Here is a 24,301-nt window from a genome sequence, read left to right on the forward strand (position 1 = left end):
ACTTGTCCCTCACAAAGCCATGTTGACAATCCTAAATTAGACTATGCTCCTCCAAATGCCTACAAATCTTATCGCTAAGAATCTTCTCCAATAATTTGCCATTCACTGAAGTAAAACTCTGTGGTCTATAATTCTCCATGTTATCTCTACTCCCTTCTTAAACAAAGGAATAATACTTGCCACTCTGTCATCCTCTGGTGCTACACACAAGGATGCAAAGATCATCGCCCATCTCTTCCCTTACTTTCCTTAATAAATTGGGGTATATCCTGTCTGGCCCTAACGATTTATCTATCCGAATGTTTTTCAAAAGTTCCTGCACTTCCTGTTCTTAATGTTAACATGTTCTAGCATATCATTCTGTTTAATGCTGAACTCACAACTGTCAGATTCCCTCTCACTGGTGAATACTGAAGTAAAGCATTCATTAAAGACCTCTCTTAGCTCCTCTGACTCCAGGCATGGTTCCTCTTCCAACCTTGATTAGCCCTACCCTCACACTCATCATCATACTGTTCTTCACACATACACATAGAACGCCTGGAGGTATCTTAATTCTATGCACCAAGGCCTTTTCATGCCACATTGAAGCTCTCCTAAGTCCATCCTTTAACTCCTTCCTGGCTACCTTGTAAATTCTAGAGTCCTGTCTGAATCTTGCATCCTATATCTTCCTTTTCCCTCTTGACAGGATGTTCCACACCTCGTCACCCAACCATCCTTTCCATGCCTTAATGGGACAGAACCTATCGAGAATGCCATGTGAGTACTCCCCAAACAATGTGCACATTTTCATTGTGCATTTCTGTGAGTACCCCCATTCCCTATCTATGCTCACAAGTTCCTGCCTGATAGCATCATAATTCTCCATCCTCTAATTAAACACTTTCTCATACCATTAGCTCCTAGCCCTGTCTTAGGCTATGGTGAATGTCAGCGAGTTGTGGTTACCATCTCTGAAATGCTCTCCTGCCAAGAGATCTGACATCTTTGTCATTCATTGCCAAGCACCAGATCCAGTATGGCCTCTCCTCTAGTTGGCATGTTTACATATTGTGTCAGGAATCCTTCCTGAACACATGAAACAAATTCCAGCCCATCTAAACTTTCTGCACTAGGAAGGTGCCAATCAATATTAGGGAAGTTGAAGACCCCATGCCAACAACCCTTTTATTTTTGCACATTTCCAAAATCAGTCTCATGATCTATTCTTCAGTGTCTCCACTGCTGTTGGGGGTTCTATATGTAACCTCCCTTTACTGGGTATCTGTGGAAATGCAGCCCTTTAACCCTCGCTAACAACCACTGGACTCCACCGTGAGAAACCCATCTTTCTCAGGCTCTGTATGTTTAGGATGTATATGACTTTGGTGAGCTTGGAATGTCTTACCCACCCAAACCCTGGTTTGTATGACTGCTGTGTGATTTACTGACCCTGGCAATCACCCATCGGCAAGAAATAGCAGATTGTACACGCATACAGCTTTAAAGAAAGAATAAAGTATATTTATGAATGTTAACTTAACCAAAGAGTTATAAAAGAAAAGAAAGAAGAAAACAAACAAGGGTCAATTATAATTAAACAGAAAAATGTGCATGTAAGTTGAAGCTCATCTTGAAGTTGTCTGTAACTCGTCTGCTGGACCCACGGTCTGGCTGTAAGCACACAGCACCTTCCGAATGTTGCTCGACATCCATCTAGAACAAATGGCTCTCCCACGGAAGTGTTGGTCCTTCCTCCTTGAAACCATGCATCTGCACCAAACACCTTGTGCCACAGTGATGGCATCCTTGGCTAATATCCCTCCTGTCTTCTCCCTGCTCCCGCCAAAAGACCTCGACCCACACCAGTGTCCCCCACAAAAACTTCTCTGCCCAGCGTTGTCTAGGACCTTCTCCCAATTCTACCATCCTGATTGGCTGACACCACATTCCTAAGTTGAACAACAAAGCTCCCTTATCTCAGCTCAAACCCAAACAGGCTGAAAGCAGAACAGACTGTTCTTACAGAACTGTTAAAATGAAATACCTACAGCATAATAGTAAAAGTCTTAACCAAGACATTATATACTCTCAACAGGGTGATTGCTACCTTTCTGATATTGACTTTCAGCCACATTGACTCAGTGGACAATCCCTCCACAATGTTCTCCCTTTCTGCAGCTTTGATACTATCCTCAGTCAGCAATGCCACTCCCCCACCTCTGTTACCTCCTTTCCTGTTCATTTTGAAACATCTAAAGCAACCTCCCCCCCCCCGAACATTCAGCAGCCATACCTGCCTTTGTGGCAGCTAAGTCTTTGTAATCACCTCAACGTCGTAGTTCTCATGCTCAAGTTTCATCACTCCTGTTCCTGATACATCTTGCATTAAAAGAGATGCACTTGGGTCCACCTGACTGATAGTGATTTTCCCCTATAAACTGCCTGCTATTTCTCAGTCTCACTACACACTGCATCTCCTTGCATACCAACTGCCCCACCCTCTGCCCTATCACTGCAGTTTCCATCCCCCTGCCAAACTTGCCCACAAGAATATTGGTGCCCCTCAAGTTCAGGTGTAACTCATCCTTTATGTGCAGTTCATACCTTCCCCAGAAGAGATCCCAATTAACCACAAGTCTGAAACACTGTCTCTTGCAGCAATTCTTCAGCCCCATGTTCATTTGTCCAATCATCTTATTGTTATTGTCATCCTCACTGGCGCATGGCACAGGCAGCAACCCAGAGATTGCTACCCATGACATCCCACTTTACAGCTTCCTCCCTAGCTCCAAAACCTCATCCCTTTTTCCAGCTATGTCACTGATACCAATACACACCAGGACTTCTGGCTGCTCACCCTTCCCCTTTAGAATGCTGCGGTCCCGATCTGAGATGTTTCTGACCCCGACACCTGGGAGGCAACCTACCATCCAGTATCTTTTATCATGTCCATGGAATACCCTGCCTGCTCCTCAAACTATTGAATCTCCTTTCACCACTGCACTCTTCTCCCAACTTAGCCCTGAGTCACAGAACCAGAGATCTAGCTGCTGTGGCTTTCCCTTGGTAGGTCCTATACCACCCCCATCAGTATCCAAAGTGTTATTGAGGGGAACAGTCACAGAGGTGCCCTGCACTGTCCGTTATCTTTCCCTCTCCTGACAGTCACCCAGCTATCTGCCTCCTGCAGGTTAGGAGTGACTGCCTCCCTGTAGCTCCTATCTATCACCTCTGCATTCTCCAAAGGTTATCCAGCTGCAGCTCCAGTTCCCCGACATGGTTTACAAAGAGCTGCAGTTAGATGCATTTCACACAGATGTAGTTGTCAGGGAGACTGGAGGTCTCCCGGAAATCCCACGCCTGTCATGAAGGACACACCACTGATCCTGGACCCATACTGGACTAGGCAGTAGTAGATAAAAGTAGACAAAAATAAGGGAGAACTTACCAGAAACCTCCAACAGGATCCCACCACGAAACACATCTTTCTCTCCCCCCCCCCCACACACTTTCTGCTTTCCACAGAGATCGCTCCCTATGCAACTCCCATGTCCACTCGTCCTTTCCCACTGATCTCCCTCGCTACCATTCAGGGCCCTAAACAGTCTTTCCAGGTGAGGCAACACTTCACCTGTGAGTCTACTAGGGTCATATACTGTGTTTGGTACACTTGGTGGGGCCTCCTGTATATCGGTGAGACCTGACACAGACTGGGAGACTGCTTCGCTGAGCATCTAAGCTCCATCCACCAGAACAAGCCACCCATTTTAATTCCACTTCCCATTCCCATTCCGATATGTCCATCCATGGCCTCCTCTACTGTCGTGATAAAACCACACTTAGGTCGGAGGAACAACAACTTGTATTCCATTTGGGTAACCTCCAACCTGTCGATTTCTCAAACTTCCAGTAATGCCTCTACTCTACCCCACCCCCGTTTCCCTCTCTCACCTTATCTCCTCGCCCACCCATTGCCTCCCTTTGGTGCTCATCCCCCCGCATTTATTTCTTTCTTCCATGGCCTTCTGTCTGTTTCTCCAATCAACTTCCTAGCTCTTCCCCCCGCCTCCAAGTTTCACCCATCGCCTGGTGTTTTTTCCCCACCCCCACCTTTCAAATCTACTCCTCAGCTTTTTTTTCTCTAGTCCTGCTGAAGGGTTTCGGCCCGAAACGTTGACTGTACTTTTTTCTATGGATGCTGCCTGGCCTGCTGAGTTTTTTGTGTGTGTGGCTCAGAAACCCACCTTTTCCTCTCTCCTCACTGATGGTTCTTGGACAAAGCCACTCTAACACCGTACCACTCCAACAATAGCTGCTCCGTTTAAACATAACCTCTTTTTATTGGCCTTTGCCAAGTGCCTAATTACCCAAAGACCTCAAGAGTGTCAAGAGTGTCGAGTGACCCAAACTGGACTGTTTATTTTAAAAACATAACTCATGCTTAAAGTCCACAGGCCAAACATCTGCCGATTACAAGAGTGCTAAATGACCCGAAAATTACCAGTTAATCTGTTTTGTGTAATATTGGTTGGGGAAGGAATGTTGACCTGGACAACAGAACTTCAAATTGTTCATTGAATCATGCCTGAGTAGAGAACAAGGACCTAAGGATAAAGTCTTATCAGAAGGAAAGAGCTTCCAGTAATGCAGCTTTCATCCACACTCTGTGCTTTCGTGGTTGTCTCTGAACAGACAAGCACCAGATTCAACATTGCTCCAGTCTGCCTGCTTACACTGCAGGTGAACGAATCACTCAACACCCAGAATACAAATTCAGGTGGATCTAAATACCTGAGGGCCAAAGACCAAAACTAATCCTCTGAAAGAGTTCACACAATTTTCCATTTCTCTTACCTGAGAGCTGCCATTGGTAGGAGGATTGTTGTCCACGAGCAGGGAGCCCTGAGTTAAGTTCCGATACAACACCACGGTGTGATATTCTCCCAGACTGATGGGATTTGGATGGCGGATGGTAGCCATGCCAGATCCCACGTCAAACCTAAGGAGGGAGCATGTGCATTAGAAAACTGAACCCATAATTATCAGTGACTGAATGCCAGAAAGAGTACATAGAATGATTGACAAGGTTCACCAAAAGACCAAAAGACTCAATAAAGCAAAATCTGAAATGAACATGCATAGTTGCTATAACCAGAGATACACAAGTACTCTGTGAGTTTATTTCAAAATGGAAGAACGTTACTAACCCTTACGGGGAGCATCACACTCAGGAACAGGGTATGAGACAGTGGGGCCACGAAGTCCCACAGACTTGTCCTGCCAAAGTGCATGGTCAGAGCCGATCTGTGCTGGCCTCATCTTCTCTCCTGTGCCTTCAGTTCTGATTTTTCAAATAGTTATCTACCTCCACCTTAAATATATCCATTAATCTGGTCTGCATCACACCCTGGCAGGGCCAGAAAATTCCAGAGACTCACTACCCTGTGAGAGAAAAAATGATTCTATACACCACAGCTTTAAGTCTCTGGCTCCTTATTTTCTGGTTATTTCCCTTTGTTGGTGACTCCGAATAGTGAGAGCTTCTCTCAATATCTAGCCTGTCGAGCCCCTTATACGATGATAGGAACATCCCCCTTGTCTCGGGAACTAGCATGGTGAATGTCCTTCTGATTGCTTCCAATGCTAGTATATCCTTTTTTCCTGTAAGGAGACTAAAATTGAGCACGATATTCCACACCAACCTGACTGGGAACCCTGCGTTACTTTCTGATACAACAACTCACTGCAGTATTTTCTCTGAAAACCTCCCTATTCTTAAACTCCTACTCCTTTCCAATAAAGGCCACAATTTCCTTTACCTTCTTCTCAACTACTCATTGGACCTGTCCATGGACCTTTTGTGATTCATGCACTGGAACACGTTGAAATTCACTCACTTGCGATCTCCCTCCACATAAACAATGAACTGACCTTTGATTCCTGAAGTGCATGACCTCACATTAAACTCCATTTGCCCAGTCTTTGCCCACTCACTCAATTTATCTCATCACAGAAACACAATGTCCTCATTACAACATGCCCTCAATTACACAGTATATACTATGCTTTGTTCCCTCCTCCAGGTTATTAATGCAATGGTAGATACTCAAGGGGCGAGAGCCTATCCCTGGGATAATCCACTACTTACTTCGGTTCAACCTGAAATCATCCATGTATTCCACCTTTCTAACCGGGATAAATTCCTGCTGATCATTAGGGGCCATTTGATCTGTCTCTCAGCTATTTTCCATAGATAACTCCACCTTTGTACCATTACAACTGGTGTTAGTTAAGCTGCAGACAATGCCTTGGTCCTGAGGTGTTCACCCTCAATCTGCACACGAGCCTTTATCACTCTCATAGCACCTATCAACAGCTGAAACAACTAACTCTTACCTTCTCCAGATGTATTCAAAGTTCATTGACCTCCTTCATTGTTCCACAGCCCCTCACTTTCCTACTCCCCCCACCTTGCCTCTGAATTTACAGCACACCTCTCATGAAAAACAAATCCTGATAGCACCATCAAAGCTGCCAACTAAGGTTGCACACTTGTGGTCTAACAAAACGAGTTTTCTCTTGCAGAGGCCAATCATCAGCCTTCAGACACCACTCTTATAACTCCAGCTGAAACACAGCTCCATCATTACAGATTATGGCCAGGACCCAAACAATCCTTTCAAGTGAAGCAGAGGCTTACAAGACTTCTTCCAATCTCTACTGCATTGCATTCAATGCTCACAATGAAATCTTCTCTTCAGCAAATTGAGTGGCCACTTTAAAAAACACAAGGGTTCAGTCCACAGGCGTGAACCTGAGCTTCTGGTTGTTTGCCGTGCATTGTTACAGCTATGCCCATGGAAACCTGAGGATCAACACCAGTCTTCTGCCTTTTGGACTCAAGATCCAATTCTCTAACATTAGGTAACTTGCTCTTTCTTTGGTAACTCACTTTGTATGAAAACTGGCTGCTTCTACCTGTCATTTGTCTGCGATATTGGCTCCATCTGTGATATTCTGCTATTCCCCATAAGTCTGCCCTGCTGGGAATGTCCCACAATCCTGTGATTAGTAACACAAACACAGACAAAGCATAACCTGTTTCTTATCCAGTTGGTCTTGTCCTATCATAGATGTTTCCTTTGTCCTACCGTTCATCCACCACTTTCTCTGCAGCTGAAAACTGTTTTCCCTTTTCTCCAACACAGGTGAAGAGGCCTGACCTGAACCATTAATTCTATTTCTCTTTTCACATGATGCTGCCCGACTTTGAGTGTTTCAAACACTTTCCGTTTTTACTTCAGGAATGCATTATTGCAGCTTTTTAAAAATTTTGTTCTAAACATTTTTTCTCCCTACCACCAGCACACATCAGCTACACTGTAATTTGCACTGATTCTTTGATCAGACTGTTCCGACCGCACCTCTCAAACCTGCAGCCTCTGCACACAAGGGCAGCAAATGCATGGGAGAGAACAGCTTCTACAGACTCCCCTCCTATTCACTCAGCACCATGACTTTGAAACATGGTAATCTAACATTTCAAATCGTTTATGGTCACTGGGTTGAAAATACCTGCATTTCCTCCCCACAGCACTTTAAATGTATCATCGCCACCAGGACTGCAGTGATTCAAAGGCAGCAGATCCCCACACCTTCTCAAGGTCAATCACAAACGGGAAATAAATGATCACTTAGCTAGTGACTTAGCTTAGCTTGTGCCTTGTAAGGCATGAAAATACCCGATGCAGGCCTCTCATGGTCTGAGTCGATGTTCCCTCCCTCCCTAGCTAGTGACATAGAAACCCTCAAAACTTATTTAAATAGTAATGGAGCTAACTTCGAACTCTCTGAAGGAACGGGGAGAAAACTTTGGGGTCTTCAAATCAAATCAGAAAAAACATCAGCTGAGTACTAAGAAGGGTCCTAATGAAGGGTCTCAGCCCCAAAACGTTGACTGTTTACTCTATGCCTGACCCCCAAAATGTTGACTGTTTACTCTTTGCCTGACCCCAAAACGTCGACTGTTTACTCTTTGCCTGACCCCAAAACGTCGACTGTTTACTCTTTGCCTGACCCCAAAACGTCGACTGTGTACTCTTTGCCTGACCTGCTGAAGTTTTGTATGTAAGCTGAATCTGTAGCTCCGCTTCCCCTCACACTGATGAACTGGCACCTTCACTGTATTCATGAACATTAAGAGGATTTCTGAACCATTGGCTGGCTTCAGCATTGATGGATATCAGTGTGTGGCAGAAGGCAGCAACCTTACAAATCTGTTCATCACTCTACCCAAGGTTTTGAACATTCAAAATGTTTTACGGACATCACAATGTAACAAAGCTCCTTCCTCACCTGAATTCAGGTCTGCCTCCCACTAATGCAAAAGAGATGAAATCTGCTCCAGTTGTCTTCTTTTGCCCATTGTATATGATCATACCTGCAATGCAAAGAATGTGAGGAATCAATGGAAAAGTGACTTCCAGTTTTATTACAAATCCAAGAACATTCAAAAAGCATGGGTTGCATGTTTACAGCCTCCCTCAAGCCAATGACAATTTTCTGTTAATTTGAGATCATAGAATCCAACTGAGCAGAGCTGACCAAAGCTGAGCTAGTTCTGGAAAGAACTGTTCAATTAGCCCACTTTCCTGGTTTAAGGGAAGCTTAGCCTTTATCATCTGGATATTATAAGGAATGTCAGATTAGGAGATCAATTGGCTCTTAAGCCCATCCCACCAATCCATGAGACCACTTTATTGCTTATCCACTGCAATTTAGTTGAGTACTTGACAAGTTAGTCTGCTTTAATGGTAGCATCTCACCCCAGGCATGGATCCATAATTTAAAGTAGATGCTGCACTGGTGAATATTTTTAGTAATTTTAAACAATAATTACATGCACTTCTAACATAAAGCTCATGTTAACAAAAGCAATGAGCAGGCCTTGCAGAGATGCAGCACAAACTCACCAGAGTACAATAGGAGAGCTTGGAAGTAGAGGTGGGAAAAGAAGACAGAGAAATACAAAGGGACAGTAAGAAAAAGTGAATAGACGAGTTACAGATTTACACCTCCATCAAAGATTGCAATTATATACAGTGCCTTTTATATACAGTATTTAGCCAACTCTTTGTTCATGTCAATGAGTATTACAACCAGGGATTTTGATCAATTTAACTGAGAATTTTTATTTGTGAGTCACATACTCCTTTTTTCACAGCAGAGCCCAAAAAGGAATAATTGTAAAGCATGAAAAACTAAGATATCAAAAACTCAAATGTCAGCAGATCCAAAGGATTCATCTCCCCGGCACAGTAGTAGTCGGTTGGATAAGTCTCTATTAGCTTTGCACAACATGATGGAGCAGGATTTGCTCATTCCTCCTTGCAAAGTTGCTCAAGCTGTGCCAGGGGAGGGGCAGTGGACAGCAATCTTGAGGTCTGCCAGAGATGTTCGACCTGGTTAAGGTCAGGACTCTGACTGGATCACTCAAGGACGTCAATTCTCTTCATCTGCAGTTGCTCTGTGGTTGCTCTGGGTCGTTGTCCTGCTGAAAGACCAACTTCCTCCCCAGTTTAAACTTCCTGACAGAGACTAGCAGGTTTTCATCCAGGATTTCTCTGTATTTAGCAGCGTTCATCTTCTCATTACTTTTGATCAGATTTCATGTCCCTGAAAAGCATCCCCATAGCATGACGCTACCACACCATACTTTACAGTAGAGATGGTGTTACCTGGCTGATGTGCAGTATTAGATTTATGCCACATATATACCACCTGATGTTGAGGCCAAAAATTTCAACTTTAGTCTCATCCAACCACAAAACCTTCTTCCACATCTTACAGTATCTTCTAAGTGACATTCTGCAAAGTCTTGATGGGCAAGGATATGTTATTTTAAGCCAGGGCTTTTTACTTGACGCTCTTCCATAACCACCCTTTTTGTGCAAGGGCTTAGAGATTGTTGAGCCATGAACTTCATCTCCAGTTGCAGCCTCTGACTTCTGCAGCTCAGAGTGATCGCTAGCCTCTCTTACAGGTGACATTCTTCTCCAGTGACTAAGTTAAGAGGTCAGCCTGACCTAGGCAGTGAGGCTGTGGTTTCATATTTTTCCCACTTTTACATGATGGACTGCATTGAGCACCAAGGTATGTTCAGTGCCTTTGAGATGGTCTTGCCCCCTTCCCAAGACTTGTGCATCTCAATCATCATTCCCCTGACTTGTCTTGAATGCTGTTTTGTCTTCATTTTGGTTTGGTCTGTTGAAAATCTACTGCACTGTTGGACCTTACAGAGAGAGGGAGTGTTTATTCTTAAAAATTCACTGAAAACAGGTGATCCTCCACTTTTTTACATCAACAATTTGGGTAAGTTGATAAGGTACTATGCAATATTGCAGCTGAGGAAAGTTAGCGTAGTAATTACAAAGAGGATGAATGCTTTTTCAGCCTCACAATTTTGGTTTTAATTTTTAGTAAGTTGATGACATGTTTCAGAATTACTTCCTTTTGATTTGACATGATGCACAATGTTTTGTAGATTAACTCGAAAAATCCTACTTCAATATATTTTGAATTCAGGAGATGTGGCAGTACAATGGGAAGATAGTTGTGAGGACTGAATACTTTTTCAAGGCACTATACATCCAGATGATGACTAGGTGGTGATAAATCAGCAATGGTTGGTTGCAAGTGAAGGCACTCTGCCTGACCTGTTTTACGCTCTCACAGGACATAAGTATGTCCAACAAAGCCACGTCTACCTCCATTAAAATAAAGTGACTGGCAATGTAGTTCTGTCTCATGTGGAGGGGAGCTCCTGGTTCCATTCTCCTTCTATGTGGTACAGATAATGGGTTTGGAAGTTGCTGATGGAAAGCATGGCAAGCTGCCTCAGTGCTTATTCTGCTTACATGCTTCTCAAAAAGTACGAGGTGAATGTTCATAGTGGTGGAAGGGGTGACAATCAAATTTGGCCTGGATAACGTTTAACACCTTGAGTGCTTTCTAACTGCACTCGGACTGGAAAATGGAGAGGATTACATCACACTCCTAATTTGACACTCTCAAGTGTGGAAAAGATTTTGGGACTCAGGAGGTGACTCACTCAATAGAGAATACCCAAGCTGTGAGCTTCTACTGTGGTAGTCACAGTGCACAGGTGATTGCTCCTTTAAATTACCAGTTGACAGTGACCATCGACTCTCCCCCAGGATGTCTTGGGCAGGGATCTCAAAACAATGACAAGGAGAAGTGGTTAAATTCTTTTGACAAAGTTTGTGCGACTTCCAATGTTTGTAAATTGGATGTTGCTCATATTTAACAGTCCAGAACATTGTCCAGGTCCGACTGCACAGCAAATTGACATGGTTTATTATCTGAGGAGTTGTACAAGGAATTGCATGTTATGGAATCATCAGCAAACATCCTGTTTCTGTGGTGCGAAGAGTTTATCATTGAAACAGTTTAAATAATATGGAATGCTGCTTTGAAGAACTCCTGAAAGATGGGGACAGAGGTGATTGGTATCCAAAGGCCACAATCATTTGCTTTGGCTCTCAGTACAATTCCAGGAACTGGAGAACCTATCCCATCCCCCAACCCATTGAATTCAAATTTACAAGAGTTTGCAATGCCACACTTGGTCAAAAATTATCTTGATATCAGAGTCACCTCTTCTGTCCACAGTTAATCCAATACTGAGGTCTGTGAACAGGCGACTGTAGTGAAGATTAAATACAGCATCGGTTGCAAGCTGGTGAGAAAGTGCCGTTGCTGTCATCTCCATCATGCTGGGGTTATGGGATGTGTTGTTTTCATTATCATCTGTAAGTAATTCATAGCTGGGCAAGGTTGCATGTCAGTGTGTAGATGGCAGTATTGTAACTGGAACAGATTGAGGAAAGTCAGACTGAGATCCAGGATAATTAATCTCCACTGTCACAAAGGGGCCTTAGCTTTTGCTGTATACACTCTCTAGTTGATTATTGACCTTGTGTGTACCAGATTTATGGAAGTCTACATTTTATTATGGCGGTGACCACAGGAAGACACCAAGTTGGATCACCAGATTGGCATCTCTGAAGGCTGCAAAGTAGTCAGCCTCATTTTTTGTATTCATCAGCTGTGTTCTGCCATCACTGAAGATGCAGAGACATTCACCCTTCTTCTCTGATTTGTCATTTAAAGGTTCACTACCTTACGGCATGTTCTGAGTCAGAATCAGATTCATTATCACTGGCTCATATGGCGAGAAATTTGTTGTTTTGCAGCAGTAGTACAAAGTCAAAATTACTAAAAATTACAAAACTAATAAATAGTGCAAAACAAAAAGGAATAATCAGGACCATTCAGAATTCTGACGGTGGAGGAGAAGGAGCTGTTCCTGAACCACTGAGTGTGGGTCTTCAGGTTCCTGCATCTCCACTCTGATGGTAGGAATGAGAAGAGGGCACTTCGGACGGTGATGAATATTAGTACCTCGGGGTGAGGCATTTGGTATTGCAGTGGTCACTGACTTTGGCAATTAGCTTGCAGGCATTTCATCACCAGCCCAGGTGACATCCTCAGTGCGCAGTTGGTGGAGGGGGCATTTCCCGAATGGCAAGGGAAATGATGGATGCCACCTTTCTGAGGCATCGCTTCTTGAGATTCCTTGATGGTGGGAGGGCTGTGCTCATGATGGGGGGGCCCTTTTGCAGCCCCCTGCTGTCCTGTACATAGAAGCCCCCACACCAAGCTGTGATACAACCAGTCAGAATGCTCTACCATGTTGATCGCATGTGGCAAGACTGTAAAACATCAACCTGACCCATTGTGGATAGGCAAACAACAGGAATTCTGCAGATGCTGGAAATTCAAGCAACACACATAAAAGTTGCTGGTGAACGCAGCAGGCCAGGCAGCATCTCTAGGAAGAGGTGCAGTCGACGTTTCAGGCCGAGACCCTTCGTCAGGACTACCTGAAGGAAGAGTGAGTAAGGGATTTGAAAGTTGGAGGGGGAGGGGGAGATCCAAAATGATAGGAGAAGACAGGAGGGGGAGGGTTGGAGCCAAGAGCTGGACAGGTGATAGGCAAAAGGGATACGAGAGGATCATGGGACAGGAGGTCCGGGAAGAAAGACAAGGGCGGGGGGACCCAGAGGATGGGCAAGGGATATATACAGAGGGACAGAGGGAGAAAAAGGAGAGTGAGAGAAAGAATGTGTGTATACAAATAAATAACAGATGGGGTACGAGGGGGAGGTGGGGCATTAGCGGAAGTTAGAGAAGTCGATGTTCATGCCATCAGGTTGGAGGCTACCCAGATGTAATGTAAGGTGTTGTTCCTCCAACCTGAGTGTGGCTTCATCTTTAGAGAAGGCCGTGGATAGACATGTCAGAATGGGAATGGGATGTGGAATTAAAATGTTAAATAGGTGTTCTCTTTACAACATAGTCCTGCAAAGTGGCTTCTCCTGCTGGTCTTCTCACAAGCTGGAGGGGATCTGATTTATCAGCTGGAGGAGAATGGCAAGTGACAATCAGAAAAGGCTTCACAGCCTCTCTTTGGCCTGATAGGTGACCATGGGTCTCAGGTCACTCTCACCTGGTAATGTATCTTTTAGTTGCCATCTCTGGTGGTCTTGGTATGAGATAGGACGCATGCAGGGATCATTACAGAGGAGCCTAGAAATTGGTTTGAACAAGTGTTTTTTTGAATCTTGCAAATAAGTTACTCAAGTGTATCTCAACTGAAGCTTGTTAACAATGCGTAACGACTGCCATTCTCAAGGATGAAGCTCCAGAAGAGGTCATCAAAGAAGCAGCTGCACGTCGCCATGAAGATGTCGGGGGACTGTGATGACTTGTTTTATAGACAATTTTTCTTCTTGGGAGCCGGATCTGTGGTAGCCCAATTCGCAATGTGACAGTTCAATTATTCTATATTGTTATTGTTTTACCTTGTTTATCCCAACACACTGTGTAATGAGTTGATTTGCATGAACAATGTCCATGACAAGCTTTTCACTGTACATGATAATAATAAACTATTTCCAATTCCATCCATAGGACTGAGCAGACTACATTCATTAAAGGGAAAAAGTAGCTTTGGGCCAATTCACCGACTATATACCCCCATGTGTGAAGTGGAGGGGTACTGTCAAAGGGCAGATCTCATAGTCTCTTCTTCCTTCTCCTACAGAATGTGGGCCCCCTTAGGGACTGGAGAATTCCTCCACTAACTCTTGGTGATTTTCCTGATACAGGTGTTGAGAAAAGTAAATTCTCTGTAAATGGATCAAACATCACAAAGACTACAACTAAGAAAGCAACATCGTGTCATGGGCCACAACTTGGCAATTACTGGTGACGCGTTTACAACTGCTTGGAACCACAACTCACTACAATACAACTTCACTTCACTCTGATGACTTGAAACCGGGGAATTAGTCCATCTTATGTACTAACTTTAACAAAATTTCAGGCAATTTCTATCAATCAACAAAATTCTGATGATGTGCAGCAAAGTATTTTTGACGGTGGTAACACAAAGACTGTCTGAGGGGTAAATGGGGTAAGGTACCTGGCAAGGTGGGCAGTCTGCCTGGCAGCGACCATTACAAAACAGAATCACAAGACTTAGGATCGTCACTGACACCTACAAGTATTCTCCCAATGCACAAAATGCTGGAGGAACTTACAGGCCAGGCAGCATCCATGAAAAAAAGTACAGTCGACGTTTTGTGCTGAGACCCATCTGCAGGACTGCATAGATGCTGCCTGGCCTGCTGAGTTCCTCCAGCGTTTTGTGTATGTTGCTTGGATTTCCAGCATCTGTAGATCCCTTAGTCTCCTCCATTTTGCTTGATACTGAAAGAATAATCACTGGTTATATCAGTGAGTGAGCTCGATGGTCTGGTGGATGAGAAAGGAGTTATCCTCAATATCCAGGTCCATACCTATCCCTCAATCACTGCCTATAAAGAACAATGATCTGTTCACCAATTTCACTGAAATTGTAGCAACAGAGCATCAACTCACCGTGATACAAGACCAGCAACTGATGAGAAGTACTATCCACTCCACAGTCTCCAGCACTTACTTTTCAAAAGGTCTGGTGCTGGTAGATTCTACAGTGAGTGATGTTTTCTCACCAAAGTACAAGCATATTCAGTGGGCTGGAAATGAGCCATTGCACAGGAAACATTCACATGGTTGACTGTGGTATCAGTGGGGTTACAGTCTTCCATTCCTTCACTGACCAGATCGCACAAGAACGTGTCAGCTAGCTGAGGTGAAATGAATTTTGTTATCTAGACTTCATTCAGAGCTCTCAAAATACTTTTGGAGAAAACGGTGGTGGGGTAGAAAACTCTTACCATCAGCTGCATCCGGACGGAATGTTATTTTGATTTCAAACTCATGGTAGGCATCTTTTATGGTAGGCACAGCAATGTAGGAATGTCGCGTGAAGTATGGGATCTTGCGTTCTGTAATAACAGGAAGAAGGTACTGAAGTTTGGTGAAAAAAAAAACATCCTTAATATCCAACACTTAAACCTCTGTAACACCTCCAGGTCAGATCATCTCCAATCAATTCTTAACCTAGATACTGCAGGCTGACATTTCAGGGCAGTACTGGATAGAACTAGACTGCCAGAGTCTTTAGAAGATCCACCACACTATCCTCCCCAGCAGATGAGAAGATAGGAGAGTTCTAGGTGACACTCACCTCTCAACTCATACTGATATAACAGGAATCTGATTTTTAATGCTAATGGTGCCTGTTGGACCTCGCTATATGCAGGCTGCGGTGGATTCTTTCGACACAGCATTGAAAGCTCTCCACAGGTACTTCACTGTTGGACCTCACTTGTGAGCATGTGGAGGATGAGGAAGTTGCCAAAACACCATGTCATACAGGCCTGTTAAACCGTGACACAGGGAAACTCATCCTCACATAGAGTAAATCCCATTGTTTATTTATTCCATATCAGGTTGTGGACATCCCCAACAAGACCAGCTACCATCGCCCATCCTTCACAGCCCTGGTTCATTAGCTAGCTCAGCCATTTCAGGGCACAGTTGAGGTGGACCAGCAGTCGCAGATGGTGAAGACGGCAGATCTCCTTCCCTGCAGAACCCCAGCTGCACTTTCAGACATATTCCTACTCACTAGATTTTTATTCCAGGTTTAATTATTTGATTTAAATCTCCAGCTGCCAAGGTGTGATTTCAACGTATGCCCCCAAATCAATTGTCCAATCATCTGATTGACAGCGCAGTCAAACAAACAGATAAAGTGCAGCAGGTGTTCTGTTGTACCTCGCACTTTCAGCATTGCGTAGGCTGTCTCAGTTCCTTGTTCATTAGTGGCTGTGCAGACATACGTTCCAGTATGTTCAGGGCCAGCAGAAGGTATGGTCAACACGTTATTCTCAACGTAAGCCCCAGGGGGGAGGTCTCCCTCCAGCTGAAAGTAATCACAAACATATTAGAACAGGGTGAAGGCCTCCAAACAGGACAAACCTACCAAACCATCTCATTTCAAGCTGGATCAGACGCACATTTTAAGGTAGTGTTGCTTATCCTGAGTGGCAATATATCCAAGAACCAGATATAGAATGTGGTTTTTAAACCACATTCTGTTATGGAAAGATTAAATATATTCAGGTGACATTATCAATATCAACAAAGATCTTCAGTGGAAAATACCAAAATAATTTAGCCACAATCCTAATTGAAAACATCCTGGTAATGTAGTGATGCCCTGCTGAGATAGCTTCATTTGTCTGTATATTATCATCCATAAACTTAAGACCATAAGATATAGGAGCAGAAGTAGGCCATTCCGCCCATCAAGTCTGCTCTGCCATTCAATCATGGGCTGACCCAATTCTTCCAGTCATCCCAACCCCCTGCCTTCTCCCCATACCCTTTGATGCCTGGCTAATCAAGAACCTATCTAACTCTCTCTTAAATGCACCCAATGACTTGGCCTCCACACTGCTCATGGCAACAAATTCCACAGATTTACCACCCTCTGACTAAAGTAATTTCTCTACATCTCTGTTCTAAATAGACATCCTTCAATCCTGAAGTCGTGCCCTCTTGCCCTAGGCTCCCCTACCATGGGAAATAAGTTTGCCATATCTAATCTGTTCAGGCCTTATAATATTCGAATGTTTCTATGAGATCCCCCCTCATTCTCCTGAACTCCAGGGAATACAGCCCAAGAACTGCCAGACGTTCCTCATATTGTAACCCTTTCATTCCTGGAATCATTCTCGTGAATCTTCTCTGAACCCTCTCCAGTGTCAGTATATCCTTTCTAAGGAGTCCAAAACTGCACACAATACCCCAAGTGTGGTCTCACAAGTGCCTTATAAAGCTTCAACATCTCACCCGTGCTCTGATATCCTATACCTCTTGAAATTAATGCCAACATTGCATTCGCCTTCTTCACAACCGACTCAACCTGGAGATTAACCTTTGGGTATCCTGCACAAGCACTCCCAAGTCCCTTTGCATCTCTGTATTTTGAATTCTCTCCCTATCTAGATAGTAGTCTGCCCATTTATTTCTTCCACCAAAGTGCATGACCATACACTTTCCAACATTGTGTTTCATTTGCCACTTCTTTGCCCATTCTCCTAAACTACCTAAGTCTCTTTGCAGGTTCACTGTATCAGTTGTCGGAGCACTGGGAGAAAGTGCTTGGCCTATCATTAATAATATCAATGAATAATCATGGCAAAGACTTGGGCCTCTAGTAAAGATTCAGATTAATTTATTTATCACATTGTCAGTAAAAACATAGAGAGAAATATGTCATTTGTGTTAATAACCACCACAAATTAAGAATGCACTGTGGGCAGCCCACAAGTGTTGGCACACAGTTGACCATGGGGCAGCACGGTAGTGTAGTGGTTAACACAATGCTTTACAGTACAGGTGAACTGGACCGAGGGGCGAGGGGAGCAAGGGGAGGGGGGCAAGGGGAAGGGGCAAGGAGGGGAGAGAGGAGTGGCAAGGGGGGTGGCGAGGGACAGGGGCAAGTACAGAGGCCTGTAGACTGGTTGGCAAGACAGTAGTAGTAAGAATGGATAGGGTCAACACAGATCTAGGAAAAGGAAAATAGAGTTTAATAAGCTTGTTAATTTCTTGAAGCTGTAACTAGCAGAATAGAAAGGGAGAACCATTTGGTTTGATGTGCTTAGAACAAAGTCAGACGGCATGGTATTTGTGGGACTGGACTGAGGAATGAAGACACAGAGACAGAATGAAAGGGCCATCTTCTGGGGGGGGGTGGGGAGGCTGTGAACTGTGCTGGGTTGGGGGGGGGGGGTGCAGGAGCAATGCTGGAGCCCCAGGTGTTTAGGATCTATCTCAAAAATTTGGATGAGGGAATCGAACTTCACCTGACTTGGTGTTCGCCTTAATTACAACGGGATTTGAGTAGAAGAGTGGAAATCTCTGTCTAGAATAATATCCATAGGGAATGATATGAAACAATAAGTACCTTACTCCAGGTCACCTCTGGTACTGGGAAGCCCGAGGCTAGACAAGGGAAAACAGCCGTGGATCCGATGGCAACTTCTTTCAGTTCTGGGTGAGGGGCAATCATGGGAACGGCTATAAAAGCAGGGAAGTTGTTAATAACTTTATAACCCATAAACCAAATCTTTATACACATTCCTTGAAACATTGTACACATGTACTTTAAAAATACATACTAAATTGAATAATAATTTAGAGGAACATAGAAATGAAATCTTAGTCAGGCTGTTGCAGTAATCAGGAATAAATGGAAGTTTGAGACTGGCTTAGTTTAAGATTTATTCATATTTGTTCTTGGGATACAGCCAACGTTAGTAAATTCACATTTCATGCCCATTTCCTGATCTCCCAAAGGGCATTAACAATCAAACAAATGACAGAGAACTGGAAACAAGTCACATCTGGAAATAATAGTATTGCTGAATCACATCTGGGAATTTTCTTGGAACCATGCCTTTTCTCAGAATTCCAGGATGCAGTGCCCCAGTGGACTGGACAAAAAACCTAGAGAGTTCAAATCCCACCAAGTCAAGATTTGAAAGTGAATTCAGGAAATCTGCCAAGTTAGTGCAAAAACAGCACAGATCAGGGTGTACTTGAGTTAATAAAAGATGAAGGTGGGATGGCATCAATGAAAGTAAAGACTAGATGCTAAAAACCCAACTCTTCATATTTACGAAGCAGTTTGAAAAAAAATTGAAGTTCAGGATTAGAATTAGGTTTAATATCACTGGTATATGTTAGACCATAAGACATAGGAGCAGAATTAGGCCATGCTCCACTATTCCATCATGGCTGATCCCGGATCCCACACAACCCTATACACCTGCCTTCTCGCATATCCTTTGATGCCCTGACTGATCAGGAAACAATCAACTTCTGACTTAAAGATACCCACAGGTTTGGCCTTAACCACAGTCTCTGACAGAACATTCCACAGATTCACCACTCTCTGGCTAAAAAAATTCCTCCTTACTTATGTTCCAAAAAGTCATCCCTCAATTCTGACGCTGTGCCCTCTAGTTCTGAATATCTCCCACCATAGGAAATGACCTCTCCAATCCCACCCTATCTAGCCTTTTCAACATTTGGTAGGTTTCAATGAGATCCCCCTGCATTCGTCTAAATTCCAGTGGGTACAGGCCCAAAGCAGTGAAATGCTCCTCATATGTTAACCCCATTCATTTCCAGAATCATCCTTGTGATCCTCCTCTGAACTTTTACCAACGACAATACAGCCTTTCTGAGATAAAGGTCCAAAACTGTTGACAATATTCCAAGAGCGGCCTGACTAGTGTCTTATAAAGCCTCAGCATTATCTTCTTGCTTTTATATTCTATTCTCCTTGAAATAAATGCCAACATTGCACTTGCCTTCTTTACCACAGACCCAACCTGTCAATTAACATTCAGTGAGACTTGCACGAGGACTTAAGTCCCAATGTACCTCTGATGTTTGAAACTTCTCCCCATTTAGATAATAGTCTTCACGATTGTTCCTTATATCAAAATGCATTATCATTCATCTATCTGCCACTTTTTTGCCCATTCTTCCAATCTGAATAAGTCTTGCTGCAATCACATTACTTCCTCAGCACTACCTAACCCTCCACCTATCTTCGTATCATCCACAAACTTTGCAACAAATCCATCAATTCCATTATCTAAATCACTGACAAATATGTGAAAAGTAGTGGTCCCAATATTGACCCCTGAGGAACACCACTAGTCACTGGCAGCTAACCAGGAAAGGCCCCTTTTATTCCCACTTGCTGCCTCCTGCCTATCAGCCATTCCGCTATCCATGCCAGTGTATTTCCTATAACACCATAGGACTTTATCTTGTTAAGCAGCCTCATGTGAGGCACCTTATCAAATGTCTCCTGAAAATCAAAGTAAATGACATCCACTGCCTCTCCTTTGTCCACCCTACTTGTTACTTCCTCGAAGAACTCTAACAGATTTGTCAGACAAGATTTCCCTTTACAGAAACCATGCTGACCTTGACTTATTTTATCATTAGTCTCCAAGTAGCCTGAAACCTCATCATTTATAACAGACTCCAACACTTTCCCAACCACTGAGGTTAGGCTAACTTGGTGTTTCATTTCCTTTCTTTTGCCTTCCTCCCTTCTTAAAGAGTGAAGTGACATTTGCAATCTTCCAGTCCTCTGGAACCATGCCAGAGTCAAGTGATCATGACTAATGCATCCGTTATTTCTTCAGCAACCTCTCTCAGAGCTCTGGGATGTAGTCCATTTGGCCCAGGTGACTTATCCACCTTAAGGCCTTTGAGTTTGCCTCACACTTTTTCCTTTGTAATAGTAATTACTCACTTATGCTCTCTAACACTCACGGATCTCTGGCACACTGCTAGTGTTTATCACAGTGAAGACTGATGCAAAGTACCCATTAAATTCGTCTGCCATTTCTTTGTCCCCCGTTATTATCTCACCAGCATCATTTTCCAGTGGTCCAATATCAACTCTTACCTTCCTTTTACTCCTTATATAACTGAAAAACCTTTTAGTATGCTGCTTTATATTATTGACTAGATTGCCTTCATATTTCATCTTTTCCCTTCTTACAGCTTTTTTAGTTGCTTTTTGTTTTGCATTTTAAAAGCTTCTCAGTCATCCAACTTCCCACTCACTTTTTCTACCTTAAGCAGCCTCATGTGAGGCTCTTTCTTTGGCTTTTATGCAGTCCTTAACTTCCCTTGTCAGCCATGGTTGCCCACACCTGCCATTTGAGAACTTCTTCCTCTGTGGGACATATCTATCCCAGCAGCTTCAGTCACCTTTGCTCTGCTGTCATCCCTGCCAGTATCCTCCTCTAATCTACCTGGGCAAGCTCCTCTCTCTTGCGTCTGTAATTCTCTTTATTCATTTGTGATACTGATACATCTGACTTATCTTTCTCCCTCTCAAATTTAAGTATGAATTCAATCATATTATGATCACAGTCTCCTAAGAGTTCCTTTACATTAAGCTCCCTGATAAGATCTAGGTTATCAACACAACACCCAAACTAAAACAGTCTTTCTCCAAGTAGGCTCAAACACAAGCTGCTCTAAAAAGCCATCTTGTAGGCAGTCAACAACACACACAAAATGCTGGAGGAACTCAGCAGGCCAGGCAGCATCTATGGAAAAGAGACAACAGACGATGTCTCAGCGTGAAACATCAGCTCTTTACTCTTTTCCTGGCCTGCTGTGATCCTCCAGCATTTTGTGTGTATGTTTCCTGCGATGAGGGTGTTGTCCATTGAGGAAAGATTGAGTAAGATAGAGCTACACACTCTGGAGTTTCAAGGACCAAGTGACAGTCTTGTTGAAACATATGCCAGGAGATTACTTCCTCTGGTTGGAATGCTGAGACCCAGGTACACAGACCCACAAGAACATAGAGGTTAGATGCTTACTGATGAGATGAAGGGGAATTCAAAAGGTGACAAGTCTTTGTAATTCTCTGCCTCAAAGAACTATGAATTGATTATATTCAATCAGTATTCAATAACCTCACGGGCATCCAGTAAGTGAAATTTTAATTAGAAAGGAAGATAGCTTGGAAAGTCAAAGATTAACCACAATTTTATTGAATGGCGAATAGCTTCACAGGACCATATGGGCCTTGTTCGCTCCTGTTTGTTACTTTGTTATGAGGCCAAATGGCCTGCTTCAGTAGTGTTCATTCCATTTAATGCAACACACTCTAGAACAATACAGGCTTCACTTACTCTGTACATACAGAACCACCTCGGACTGGACAGATCCCACATCATTGGTGGCTGTACACCTGTAACGTCCAGCATCAGATTCCTTCACGTACTCAATTTTCAGCATTCCATTCCGAATAAGGACTTCAGGCGACATTGTTCCCTCCACCTTACTCCACCGGACGAAAGGCTGGGGATCTCCGATTGCTTGGCATTCGAATTCCACTGAGCCACCAACCATTACCATCTGCATGGATGTTCTTACGTTTATCATGACAATGGGTAGAGCTGAAAATGATCAGGGGAAAGGTTATTTTTATTCCAAAAACCTGTAAGGCCTGTATATAACTCTCAACAGGGTCCTTTTACCCTTGCAGTTCCTTACCTCTATCCACAATGATTCAACATCTTCGAATCCTATGTCACCTCTTTCTAACGATTTGATTTCATTTTTTTTCCCAACAAAGCCACACCACTCCCTCTGCCTACCTGCCCATCCTTGGACATTCGGCTCCCAACTATGATCTTCTTTCAGCCATGAATTAGTGATGCCCATGATGTTATACCTGCCAATCTGTAACTGTGCTACAAGATCATCTACCTTATTCCGTATGCTGCATGCATTGGAATAAAAAACCTTCAGTCCTGTATTCATCACCCGTCTGACAGTACGGAGGCACTAGCCTCACCACCAAGGATATCTTCAAAAGGTGATGCCTCAAGACGGCGACATCCATCATAAAGGACCCTCAACATACAGCCTCTCCTCATTACTACCATCAGGGAGGAGGTACAGGAGCCTAAAGATGTACACTCAACATTTTAGGAACTGCTTCTTCCCTCTGCCGTCAGATTTCTGAATTCCCCATAAAATCTTTTAACTCCATCTCACTGTTTTGCTTTCCGTTTGTACTGGTTTTTTTATATATATTATTGTAACCCAAAGTATTTTTATGCATTGTACTGCACTGTTGCCGCAAAATAGCAAACTCATGACAGATTTCAGTAATAATACATCTGAAGGCAGTGGTGCAGTGAGGGTGCCCAAGAAAGCAGAGTAGGAGGAAAACATGTACTAGGAGGAGTTAGCACAGGTCCTTCGGCCAGGAATTGGATCTGTAAGAAATGTTTGCATGTTCTCAAAGTTTGCTGTTTCCTCCCACATCTCACTGATGTGCTGGTTTGCCTGTTAACTGGCCACTATAAATTACTCTGAGTGGCAGGGTGAATGGCTAAATCAGGTGAGAGCTGATGGGAATAAGGGGAGAACAGGTTACAGGAAGAATCAGTTGTGGTGTAGAATGAGGGATGATAGCTGGATAGATTAGATGGCTTCCTTCTACATTGCAAGGAATTAAATTTTGCCACCCAGGTGCCAGGAGCAGGGACATCTTGGATCAGGTCTACAACACTTTAAAGAGGGAAGGATGAGCAGCTGCAGTCATGGTACATATTCGTACCAAAGACCTCGGTCAGGAAAGGATGGAGGTCCTCAAGAAAGAGTTAAGTAGAAAGCCAAAAAGCAGAACCTACAGGTAGTAACCTCCGGATTGCAACTTGTGCCACACGCCAGTGAGGTAAGAATAGGATGATTTTGCAGATGAATTCGTGGCTCAGATATTGGTGCAGGTTGGGTGATGGTTTCAGATTTCTGGATCACTGGGATCTCTTCTGGGGAAGGTATAACCTGTACAAAAAGGACAGGTTACACCTTAACTCAAGGGGGAGCAATATCCTTGTGGGCAAGTTTTCTAGAGCTGTTGGGGAGGGTATTAACTAACTTGGCAGGAGGATAGGAACCGGGGTAATAGGGTTAAGGATGGTATAGAACTAGATGCAATGTGTAGTGAGAGTGTGAGAAAGGACAGACAGATAATAGGGCAAACCTAAAGTCAGGGGATGAGTTAAAGTGTGACAGGGTGCCAAAATCAAAAAGGGTGATGAATACATGATTGAAGTTGTTATATTTGAATGTACACACTGTACGGAATACAGGAGACGATCTTGCAGCACAGTTCGAGATTGGCAGGTATGATGTTGTGGGCATCACTGAG

At 43.6% G+C, this 24,301-nt stretch overlaps 1 protein-coding gene across 7 annotated transcripts in view; it reads right to left on the reverse strand.

Annotated features, from left to right (window-relative positions):
• hspg2 (heparan sulfate proteoglycan 2) overlaps positions 1-24,301 on the reverse strand; it is a 551,229-nt gene that overhangs the window by 54,280 nt on the left and 472,648 nt on the right. For all 7 annotated transcript variants that reach the window (XM_072245063.1, XM_072245064.1, XM_072245068.1 and 4 more), the window contains 6 exons: positions 22,269-22,535; positions 18,494-18,606; positions 16,297-16,444; positions 15,351-15,461; positions 8,341-8,425; positions 4,840-4,984 (listed from right to left, as the gene is read on the reverse strand). In XM_072245063.1, the coding sequence (XP_072101164.1) occupies positions 4,840-4,984; positions 8,341-8,425; positions 15,351-15,461; positions 16,297-16,444; positions 18,494-18,606; positions 22,269-22,535 (869 nt within the window). The remainder of the gene's footprint in view (positions 1-4,839; positions 4,985-8,340; positions 8,426-15,350; positions 15,462-16,296; positions 16,445-18,493; positions 18,607-22,268; positions 22,536-24,301) is intronic.

The sequence above is a fragment of the Mobula birostris genome, chromosome 27, assembly GCF_030028105.1.
Source record: "Mobula birostris isolate sMobBir1 chromosome 27, sMobBir1.hap1, whole genome shotgun sequence".
In the NCBI taxonomy this organism is placed as follows: domain Eukaryota; kingdom Metazoa; phylum Chordata; class Chondrichthyes; order Myliobatiformes; family Myliobatidae; genus Mobula; species Mobula birostris.